Source organism: Poromitra crassiceps (assembly GCF_964638095.1).
Source record: "Poromitra crassiceps genome assembly, chromosome: 8".
Taxonomy (NCBI): Eukaryota; Metazoa; Chordata; class Actinopteri; order Beryciformes; family Melamphaidae; genus Poromitra; species Poromitra crassiceps.
In genome coordinates this window covers 8000892-8013391 of record NC_139629.1, presented here as the reverse complement: position 1 = coordinate 8013391, position 12500 = coordinate 8000892, and the positions used below count along the sequence as shown (strand labels likewise).

General features: G+C 47.0%; 1 protein-coding gene across 1 annotated transcript in view; it reads right to left on the bottom strand.

The window, feature by feature from the left end:
• satb2 (SATB homeobox 2) overlaps positions 1 to 12500 on the bottom strand; it is a gene marked incomplete at its 3' end in the record, with an annotated part of 35290 nt that overhangs the window by 20296 nt on the left and 2494 nt on the right. Inside the window, exon 2 of the mRNA XM_083642269.1 lies at positions 10033 to 10218. Within this exon, the coding sequence (XP_083498395.1) occupies positions 10033 to 10213 (181 nt within the window). The 5' untranslated portion in view covers positions 10214 to 10218. The remainder of the gene's footprint in view (positions 1 to 10032; positions 10219 to 12500) is intronic.

Sequence of the window (12500 nt, the reverse complement as noted above, 5' to 3'; positions counted from 1 at the left end):
TCTGTAACGCAGTGTGCTGCTGCTCGAGGTCTCGCTCTCCGCCAGTGGGAAGGAGACAGCTTGAAAAATAGCAGTAAAAGCCAGCGGCCCGTCACAAGATATAATAGTACCGTGCGAGGAGAGACCGACACTGCAATTCACAATAGGTCTAAACTCGGATGTCCAGTAAATTGCTGACATGGTCTGCAGCAATGACCCTTCCTGGCCTTTTAGACGTGGCATGTCGACAATGCTCTCTCTCTCTCTCTCTCTCTCTCTCTCTCTCTCTCTCTCTCTCTCTCTGTGTGTCTGTCTCTGTGTCTCTCTCTCACTGACCACTGTTAACTGTTAACTGCCTCGAGCCGTAAAGTACAGGTCTGCTGCCATCCGTTCTATAAAAGCCTTCAGACCCTTATAATTGAAATAAACAATATCTCCCAGTTAATTACTGGGCCAGGCTAATTAAAGAAAGGCCGTGGTCCTCGGCGGGGACTTTAAATACACCGCTGGGACACAAGAATGCAGGACACAATTCAAACAGGGAGAAAATAGCTGGGACTCTGTGTAATTTTGGTCGAGGACCGCAGGGGGAAAAATGTATAATTTAAGCCAGAAATTATTCATTTAACATAAACGCTTGTTTTAAAAAACAAAAAGTATTCATTTGAGAAAAAGATGGGGGGGAGAGTGTGTGTGTGTCTGTTTTGTGTGCAATATTGCAGGAGTACAGAGTATTCTACGCTGGTGTGTGTGTCCGAGGGTAGGAATGCACGTGTGTGTGTGTGCGTGCATGCTTGCATGGGTTAAACAGAGTTTACAAGTGTGTGTGTGTGCTCAGGGTGTGTGTGTGTGCATGTGCGTGTGTGTGTGTGTGTGCTCAGGGTGTGTGTGTGTGTGCATGTGCGTGTGTGTGTGTGTGTGTGTGTGCGGGTGTGCATGTGTGCGTGTATGTTTTTATAATAGGAGAGTGCACACACTGTAACTGAACTGTGTGAACTGTGCTGGAGTCACTTCTCCACGTTTGTTTGTGTCGAGTTGTGATGTCCCGTTTGGTCTTGGCTTTGAAGGGCCTGGCTGGCGTGGTGTTTCTGGAGGAGTGCATTGATGTGGACAGGGGACCAATGTGGCTCTCGCTGTTTTCCCACTCACACACTGATGAGACAGAGAGAGAGACCTCCCCTGAATGAGACAGAGAGAGACCTCCCCTGATACTTGGCAAAAACATTAAGGCAAAAAACTGCCACTAATGGCGTTCATCTGCAAGCCATAGCAAACACTCGCTGTACAATTGAGGAGGCTATTTAAGGCGATCATTGGAGAATAATCGGCTGTGTCTGTACGGTTGTTTATTTGTCTAACTTGCTTTAACAGGCTGTTAATTGCATTTCTTCATCATTGTTGATTCTACCCAAAAAATGTTATCTGGTAATGTTGCCTCAAATGGCAGCAGAACCCTGTAGAAATACGTATGTTCCTCACCAACTTAACCGTGTGGTGATGTCATCAAAGTGCCCCAACGGCCCCCCGGGCTACGGGAGTGACCTGACCTGACCTGACCTCACCTGACCTCACCTGACCTCACCTGACCTCACCTGACCTCACCTGACCTGACCTTACCTCACCGGGCTAGAAGGATGAGAGATACTGTTGGAAGGAGAGAGACACCAGTAATAGTGACGTGATCATTTGCATAATATCTGAGATTGTGAAACGGCCAAGGCCGCCTTCACCGCTGAACCACAGAAGTTAAACAGACGCATCAATAGCAGTATGCACAGTAATTACAAAATCATTTGACTATCCTGTTAAAGTTCCTACGTGGTATTTTAGTATAAATTGTCCTCTAAAGTGTGTCATATTGTATTACTTTTGGATTGCTTTTGGATTATCTGGATCCAACTCACCAATGGTGAAAATTAAGGGGGGGTGGAGTCACATTTGAATTTTAATGGGTAAAATACTGTAAGTAATGAGATACAGTATGCACGAGTTATTACACGTTTCAATGTGTTACTGAATAATAATACTGTAATAAGAAAAAAAAGACATGAACTGTTTGAATGCTAAGCATTGTTAAGTATGGCTAGCAATTCTTTATTTTTTTTTCCCCATTGCAGCTTCAAAACCCACCAGAATCCACCTCAAAATAAAGAAATGCGTAACAGAGGGACCCTCGAAAGCAAAAATATTATTGTTTGACTGAATGGCCTCAGGATCCCAAAAAATCTGCTAGATTGCTTTACAGCACAGGGGGAGATTGCTTTATGGCACAAAACATGAAGAGGGAGCTGTTCTCCCAGTGCAAACAGAGCTAAAGCTTTCAGCTTTGTTTAGAGAGGGAGAGGGGGAAGTATATAGACACATCCTCTTTGAGACGGAACCAAAGAGAAATGTGCTCTTAATTTGAAGAAACACTCGCACTGAAAATATCACTGACTGTAGTCATGTTGAACATTGTCTCACTTGTTCTCACGAATTACAATTCATTTGACCGCGATTCATTTGATTGAGTCTACAGAGTGTAACACTTCAACAGCTTATTAGTTGACGTTCTCCTAGAAGACAGCACAGAGTACAGTGTCTGTCTGAGGTGAGCTGCTAGAAGACAGCACAGAGTGCAGTGTCTGTCTGAGGTGAGCTGCTAGAAGACAGCACAGAGTACAGTGTCTGTCTGAGGTGAGCTGCTAGAAGACAGCACAGAGTACAGTGTCTGTCTCAGGTGAGCTGCTAGAAGACAGCACAGAGTGCAGTGTCTGTCTCAGGTGAGCTGCTAGAAGACAGCACAGAGTGCAGTGTCTGTCTGAGGTGAGCTGCTAGAAGACAGCACAGAGTACAGTGTCTGTCTGAGGTGAGCTGCTAGAAGACAGCACAGAGTGCAGTGTCTGTCTCAGGTGAGCTGCTAGAAGACAGCACAGAGTGCAGTGTCTGTCTCAGGTGAGCTGCTAGAAGACAGCACAGAGTGCAGTGTCTGTCTGAGGTGAGCTGCTAGAAGACAGCACAGAGTGCAGTGTCTGTCTCAGGTGAGCTGCTAGAAGACAGCACAGAGTGCAGTGTCTGTCTCAGGTGAGCTGCTAGAAGACAGCACAGAGTGCAGTGTCTGTCTCAGGTGAGCTGCTAGAAGACAGCACAGAGTGCAGTGTCTGTCTCAGGTGAGCTGCTAGAAGACAGCACAGAGTGCAGTGTCTGTCTCAGGTGAGCTGCTAGAAGACAGCACAGAGTGCAGTGTCTGTCTCAGGTGAGCTGCTAGAAGACAGCACAGAGTGCAGTGTCTGTCTCAGGTGAGCTGCTAGAAGACAGCACAGAGTGCAGTGTCTGTCTGAGGTGAGCTGCTAGAAGACAGCATAGAGTACAGTGTCTGTCTGAGGTGAGCTGCTACAGTAGAAGACAGCACAGAGTACAGTGTCTGTCTGAGGTGAGCTGCTAGAAGACAGCATAGAGTACAGTGTCTGTCTCAGGTGAGCTGCTAGAAGACAGCACAGAGTACAGTGTCTGTCTCAGGTGAGCTGCTAGAAGACAGCACAGACTACAGTGTCTGTCTCAGGTGAGCTGCTAGAAGACAGCACAGAGTGCAGTGTCTGTCTCAGGTGAGCTGCTAGAAGACAGCACAGACTACAGTGTCTGTCTCAGGTGAGCTGCTAGAAGACAGCACAGAGTACAGTGTCTGTCTCAGGTGAGCTGCTACAGTAGAAGACAGCACAGAGTGCAGTGTCTGTCTGAGGTGAGCTGCTAGAAGACAGCACAGAGTACAGTGTCTGTCTCAGGTGAGCTGCTAGAAGACAGCACAGACTACAGTGTCTGTCTCAGGTGAGCTGCTAGAAGACAGCACAGAGTGCAGTGTCTGTCTCAGGTGAGCTGCTAGAAGACAGCACAGACTACAGTGTCTGTCTCAGGTGAGCTGCTAGAAGACAGCACAGAGTACAGTGTCTGTCTCAGGTGAGCTGCTACAGTAGAAGACAGCACAGAGTGCAGTGTCTGTCTCAGGTGAGCTGCTAGAAGACAGCACAGACTACAGTGTCTGTCTGAGGTGAGCTGCTAGAAGACAGCACAGAGTACAGTGTCTGTCTCAGGTGAGCTGCTAGAAGACAGCACAGAGTGCAGTGTCTGTCTCAGGTGAGCTGCTAGAAGACAGCACAGACTACAGTGTCTGTCTCAGGTGAGCTGCTAGAAGACAGCACAGAGGAGGCCTTACAAGCCTTTGTTCACACCTGGTGCTTAACATAAGCAGAGCTGAAGTTGAGCTCACGCTGAAGTTGAGCTCACGCTGAAGTTGAGCTCACGCTTAACTGGTCACACCAGCTCCACGCTTGGAAAGTAGGACTGAATCTGTAGCAGTACCGCAGCCCGCCTCCCCCACTGCTGCCATGGCAGTGCAGCAGTACTACAGCAGCCCCCCTTCCCCACTGCTGCCATGGCAGTGCAGCAGTACTACAGCAGCCCCCCCCCCCCCTCTGCTTCCATGGCAGGGCAGCAGTACTACAGTAGCCCCCCCCCCCCCCCCTCTGCTTCCATGGCAGTGCAGCAGTACTACAGTAGCCCCCCCCCCCCTCTGCTTCCATGGCAGTGCAGCAGTACTACAGTAGCCCCCCCCCCCTCTGCTTCCATGGCAGTGCAGCAGTACCGCAGCCCCCCTCCCCCACTGCTGCCATGGCAGTGCAGCATTACTACAGCAGCCCCCCCCCCCCCTCTGCTTCCATGGCAGTGCAGCAGTACCGCAGCAGCCCCCCCCCCCTGCTGCCATGGCAGTGCAGCAGTACCGTAGCACCCCCCCTCTTCTGCCTTGGCAGGGCAGCAGTACCGTAGCACCCCCCCCCACCCCCCCCCCCCCCCGCTGCAGCAGTACAAACTAAATGATAAACAACTATCTCTTAGGGATGCACAATGTATCAGCAATCATATCGGTATCGGCCGATATTGGTGATTTTTTTATATATCGTATCGATCCGATGAGCAAAATAACAGCAATGTTAATATCATATTTCATGTTTCATATTGAGAGGAAACAATATGCTCAATCTATGATTTATGGGTTTTTACATTACTTTTTTCAGTATGTACAAAATTTGATTATCATAGAAACTCATTTTTATACAGATCATATCAACATCAGTAAATATCGGTTATCAGCCATAACAGCAATCTTAATATCGGTTATCGAAATCAGCCAAAATGTCGTGCGACAGCATCCGTACTGTCTATTGGATATCTGCATATCCTTGGGACATATTCAAATATGAACAGCGAAATAGATTTTCATTGTGGTGGGGGGACGGTATGACCTATAACACTTGACTGAAATTTCAAAAGAGATTGGAACTGCCAACCATTTCAGTCTGTTCCAATATTGCCCACTATTGCTCTATTGTTACCATTTTATATCAATGTGGAGCAATTTCTCCAGATGGAATTTTCTGCATACTTGAGGAAAGACAGTCGTAAACGACACTGTCCTGTCGCAGATGACTGCCATGTGTGCAACAATAAATTACAGAGTTATTCTGCTCCTCCGCTTCATAAACATTCTCACACATACTGTACACACACATGCTTACTCTCTCTCTCTCTCTCTCCCTCTCACACACACACACACACACACACACACACACACACACACACACACACACACACGCGCACACACACACACACACACACACAGCCATGCACATAATATGCATATGACAAAGGCGCACACACTTGTGGGGGGATCTCTCTCTCTCTCTCTCTCTCTCTCTCTCTCTCTCTCTATCATTGTCTCTCTCTCTCCCCCACACACACATTGTATTTTCGTCTTGCGGAGACATTCCTGTCCGGGCTCTTTGATGTGTCTTTAATGACTTGGACAGGCGTTGTCTGTGTCTTAGTTGTGTTTTTCTGACATTCTTCTGCTTATTGCCACTGTAACAGTATGTCCGCCGCACGGTGTCTGCTCTAAATAGATGACCCTGCATGGGGTTGGTGCTTTCCTCTTGGCCCGCTGATTATACAGAGAGGCATGTAGTCTTGACCCGTACAGTAACCTGTTTGGCTGTAGTCTTGACCCGTACAGTAACCTGTTTGGCTGTAGTCTTGACCCGTACAGTAACCTGTATGGCTGTAGTCTTGACCCGTACAGTAACCTGTATGGCTGTAGTCTTGACCCGTACAGTAACCTGTATGGCTGTAGTCTTGACCCGTACAGTAACCTGTATGGCTGTAGTCTTGACCCGTACAGTAGGCTGTATGGCTGTAGTCTTGACCCGTACAGTAACCTGTATGGCTGTAGTCTTGACCCATACAGTAACCTGTATGGCTGTAGTCTTGACCCGTACAGTAGGCTGTATGGCTGTAGTCTTGACCCGTACAGTAACCTGTATGGCTGTAGTCTTGACCCGTACAGTAACCTGTATGGCTGTAGTCTTGACCCATACAGTAACCTGTATGGCTGTAGTCTTGACCCGTACAGTAACCTGTATGGCTGTAGTCTTGACCCGTACAGTAACCTGTATGGCTGTAGTCTTGACCCGTACAGTAACCTGTATGGCTGTAGTCTTGACCCGTACAGTAACCTGTATGGCTGTAGTCTTGACCCGTACAGTAACCTGTATGGCTGTAGTCTTGACCCGTACAGTAGGCTGTATGGCTGTAGTCTTGACCCGTACAGTAACCTGTATGGCTGTAGTCTTGACCCGTACAGTAACCTGTATGGCTGTAGTCTTGACCCGTACAGTAACCTGTATGGCTGTAGTCTTGACCCGTACAGTAACCTGTATGGCTGTAGTCTTGACCCGTACAGTAACCTGTATGGCTGTAGTCTTGACCCATACAGTAACCTGTATGGCTGTAGTCTTGACCCGTACAGTAACCTGTATGGCTGTAGTCTTGACCCGTACAGTAACCTGTATGGCTGTAGTCTTGACCCGTACAGTAACCTGTACGCTATTTCATTCTGAGTCAGAAGTTCACAAAGTGACAGACACTTGGTGGTTGGAAAAAGATGGCTGTAAACTGCTTTGGTTGAAAGCCTTCACACACTACCTTAGAGTAGAGAATAGATGCAGCCCTCAGATGTAGAGTTCTAGTTCTAATAGGCTGCGACTGTCTTTTATTTGAAGGATTTCATTTCAAAATGAAACATCGCTCTACTCCTACACTTACTTCTGCTCCTACACTTACTTCTGCTGGCACCAAGGTTCAAGTGGTGGTCTGCAAGATCCATGTTGTATTGATTTAAGATCGTGTTCTAATGATTTAAGATCCATGTTGTATTGATTTAAGATCGTGTTCTAATGATTTAAGATCCATGTTGTATTGATTTAACATCCATGTTATATTGATTTAAGATCCATGTTCTATTAATTTAAGATCCATGTTCTATTGATTTAAGATCATGTTCTATTGATTTAAGATCCATGTTGTATTGATTTAAGATCATGTTGTATTGATTTAAGATCCGTGTTCTAATGATTTAAGATCATGTTCTATTGATTTAAGATCATGTTCTATTCATTTAAGATCCATGTTGTATTGATTTAAGATCATGTTCTATTGATTTAAGATCATGTTCTATTGATTTAAGATCCATGTTGTATTGATTTAAGATCCATGTTGTATTGATTTAAGATCCATGTTGTATTGATTTAAGATCCATGTTGTATTGATTTAAGATCCATGTTATATTGATTTTGGCGACATCTTTGGTGCTAAGCGCTTACTGCTATGGTGTTTCCGCACTGCACTTCCAAGAGATCAGCTGTCAATCAAACAGTGAGTCCAACACGGTGACGTCTTTCTTCGGATTTTCTGTTGTATTCTGATGTCAAATCTGTAATGAATTGGCTATAGGTTGAATCACTATTGTGTTATAACACCTCTCCACCTGGCCTCGCCTGCTCTATTGTGTTATAACACCTCTCCACCTGGCCTCGCCTGCTCTATTGTGTTATAACACCTCTCCACCTGGCCTCGCCTGCTCTATTGTGTTATAACACCTCGCCACCTGGCCTCGCCTGCTCTATTGTGTTATAACACCTCTCCACCTGGCCTCGCCTGCTCTATGTGTTATAACACCTCTCCACCTGGCCTCGCCTGCTCTATTGTGTTATAACACCTCTCCACCTGAGCAGGCGAGGCTCTATTGTGTTATAACACCTCTCCACCTGGCCTCGCCTGCTCTATGTGTTATAACACCTCTCCACCTGGCCTCGCCTGCTCTATTGTGTTATAACACCTCTCCACCTGGCCTCGCCTGCTCTATTGTGTTATAACACCTCGCCACCTGGCCTCGCCTGCTCTATTGTGTTATAACACCTCGCCACCTGGCCTCGCCTGCTCTATGTGTTATAACACCTCTCCACCTGGCCTCGCCTGCTCTATTGTGTTATAACACCTCTCCACCTGAGCAGGCGAGGCTCTATTGTGTTATAACACCTCTCCACCTGGCCTCGCCTGCTCTATTGTGTTATAACACCTCTCCACCTGGCCTCGCCTGCTCTATTGTGTTATAACACCTCTCCACCTGGCCTCGCCTGCTCTATTGTGTTATAACACCTCTCCACCTGGCCTCGCCTGCTCTATTGTGTTATAACACCTCGCCACCTGGCCTCGCCTGCTCTATTGGCATGCGTCGCAGCACACATTTGCTCAACTTCGCGTCACTGATGACATCACAATTGCTCGAGTGACCATCACTGATCACATCATGGAGTGCTCGAGTGTCATCATCACTCAGCGCCCAATTGCCCAACTTTGCATCACTGATGACGTCAGTGAGTGATCAGTAGTGAGAGAGTAGTGAGAGTGATCGTGTGCTCGAGTGACATCACTGATGATGTCATAGACATGATGACATCACAATTGCTCGAGTGACATCACTGATGATGTCATAGACATGATGACATCATCAGTGACATCACCACTGCTCGAGTGACCATCACTGATGACATCATCGAGTGCTCGAGGGACATCACTGATGATGTCATAGACATTGTGACATCGTCAGTGACATCATTACTGACCAAAATCATCACAAATCCCACAAGGTGAGACAAGCCCACTTTGGCAATTGTATGTATGATAATAATGATGATGATGATAATGATTATTATTATTAAACATTTAGGCAACAAAGAGCCTTTGCTTACAAAATAGCAATATTGTGGATGCTGAAATCTGCTTTTGAAACCTTTAGTAATGGACTGTCATTTAAATGCATGTAGCCTATGGCAGTGGTTCTCAAACTTTTTCACATAAAGGACCCCTAAACTGACAGGGCCAGGAGGAGAGTGGGAGGGTCGTCGCACTTTTAGATGGTTTATAACAGAAATGTATGAAACCCATGTGGCCAAAATAGACGTACATTCTCTCATTGTGTTACTTATTGTTTGGAATTCTAGTGGAAATAAATGATTGCCCTTTTTCCTGGGGACACCCTCAAGCACCTCCCCCCTGGCGGTCCCCCGGACACCACTTTGAGAACCACTGGCCTATGGGATGACAGGGATGTGACGGTGTTAGCATAGAGAACCACTGGCCTGTGGGATGACAGGGATGTGACGGTGTTAGCATAGAGAACCACTGGCCTATGATGGGATGACAGGGATGTGACGGTGTAGAGAACCACTGGCCTATGGGATGACAGGGATGTGACGGTGTTAGCATAGAGAACCACTGGCCTGTGGGATGACAGGGATGTGACGGTGTTAGCATAGAGAACCACTGGCCTACGGGATGACAGGGATGTGCTGGTGTTAGCATAGAGAACCACTGGCCTATGGGATGACAGGGATGTGACGGTGTTAGCATAGAGAACCACTGGCCTATGATGGGATGACAGGGATGTGACGGTGTTAGCATAGAGAACCACTGGCCTATGATGGGATGACAGGGATGTGACGGTGTAGAGAACCACTGGCCTATGGGATGACAGGGATGTGACGGTGTTAGCATAGAGAACCACTGGCCTATGGGATGACAGGGATGTGACGGTGTTAGCATAGAGAACCACTGGCCTATGGGATGACAGGGATGTGACGGTGTTAGCATAGGAAGGCACAGCTAGCAGCTCTCTGTGTGACTGACCGTGGGCCTGAGCGGCCGAGCTATGAGAGTAGCCCAGGGCCAGCAGAGCCGTCTCCACCAGCTGAGAGAACAGGATGTCCTTCCTGACCAGGACGAACTCGGCGTGCTCCTCTCTGCCATCACACGCCTCTGTCTGCATCCCCCCATCCCACTGCTCCACCACGCAGAACACTGGGATCATCAGACCTGGAGGAGGAGGAGAGAGAGAGAGAGAGGGATGAAGTGAGGGAGCGAGGGAAAGAGAGAGAAGCATTCTATCTAACGACATGTGGTCAGAGTAATGGCTACCCCAACAGATACGCAAAGACAATATGCAAAAGACAATGATAACAGCCACTACTCCCATTAGAGTCTTAATACCCATGAGGAAAAAAAACCTATGTTGCAATAAATATACAGTCTAGTAAGTCACAGGATATTAATAGCAAAAAGTGATGCTATACTGTATATGAGTCAATATCGAGGTTCAAGGTGGAAAAGAAGGTTCTCGAAATCAAATGGAGCCACGTCTCTTCGTCAGATATATGCAAATCCAGGCCAGGTGAGCACTGCAGAAGTTCAACAGTTAATAGGAGGGTTGAGCAAACTAGAGCGCTCCCACCACACACAGAGCCAGGTGAGTCCCACCACACACAGAGCCAGGTGAGTCCCACCAGACACAGAGCCAGGTGAGTCCCACCACACACAGAGCCAGGTGAGTCCCACCACACACAGAGCCAGGTGAGTCCCACCACACACAGAGCCAGGTGAGTCCCACCACACACAGAGCCAGGTGAGTCCCACCACACACAGAGCCAGGTGAGTCCCACCACACACAGAGCCAGGTGAGTCCCACCACACACAGAGCCAGGTGAGTCCCACCAGACACAGAGCCAGGTGAGTCCCACCACACACAGAGCCAGGTGAGTCCCACCACACACAGAGCCAGGTGAGTCCCACCACACACAGAGCCAGGTGAGTCCCACCACACACAGAGCCAGGTGAGTCCCACCACACATAGAGCCAGGTGAGTCCCACCACACACAGAGGCAGGTTAGTCCCACAACACACAGAGCCAGGTGAGTCCCACCACACATAGAGCCAGGTGAGTCCCACCACACCAGGGGCGTATGCAGAAATTGAATTATAGGTGGGCCTGGATCAAATTGGGTGGGCCTAGATAGGAAGGGGTGCAGATGCCCGGCCAAAGGCCGGGCCCACTCGGGTGGCCGGCCGAAGGCCGGCCGCCCAAAAAATTTGACGTGTTATTTTACTAAAAATAATGCATTTGACCATCATTTCAAGTAGAATGATACCACCCAAGCAAGAATATTTCAAGTGTTTCAAGTGCTTTACTGAAATATTTGGACCATATAATGATAATACAATTATCTCAACCTTAAAAGGTTACATATAGGTGCCAAATGTTGCCTACATGAATGCTTATACTTGTGTGTATACTGTTACTTTATACAGAAATTAGAACCACTGATCCATATACTGCTGTGAGTTTAAAAAATAACAACACTGAGGCTGCTTCAAGTTTGAACAAGACGCCCTCTGGTTTATTTATCCACAGAGAGAACAAAATTCCTAGATGTCATGAAGTTGTAATGCATTAGACTCTGGAGATGATGTGCCCTGCGTTTTTACAAAAGTAACAAAACCATTGGCTAGCAATGCAGCAGCAAGTTTGCCTCTAGAAAACAACCAATTAATTTTTTTTTTTTTTTTTTTGGGTGGGCCAGGGCAAGAAGTGGGTGGGCCTGTGCCTACCCAGGCCCACCCGTAGATACGCCCCTGCACCACACACAGAGGCAGGTGAGTCCCACCACACACAGAGCCAGGTGAAAACCTGGACATACTTTCAAAGGCTCCGAGTTTTCATTTCTTTGACCCGCTTCACAGCCACACGTGTGGAAGTTCGCCTTTTAGGACAATTATATTAATTATCATGTCAGACAAATTTAAGCAATCACAGAGAAATGTTGAAGTGGGTCTAGACATATATACGGCCCAGCACTGTGCTTCAGCAGCCCGCCACTTAGCATGGAAGCCATTCTGTTCTCTATTCTACTCTTAGAATTCCTATTGGCTGATGATACTTCAGTTGCCACTAGTCTTCCTGGCACATTCTACGGGTTCCAATCCACCTTCCATGTCTTTGGAATGTGGGGGGAACAGCTTCAGGAACTTCCATACTAATCAAATTAATAATTAACTAACTTGCTCTAAAATCAACTGCAATCACATAATAATCATTACAAAATAATAATAATAATAATAAGAAGAAGAAGAAGAAGAAGAAGAAGAAGAAGAAGAAGAAGAAGAAGAAGAAGAAGAAGAAGAAGAAGAAGAAGAAGAAGAAGAAGAAGAAGAATCTATCTCAAGCGAATGAAAAAGGAAGCTTATATCTCTTGAGGGAAAGCATGAAACCTAACAAGATAGGAGGACTATTTCAAATGAACAAGGTGACAAACACTTTTCCT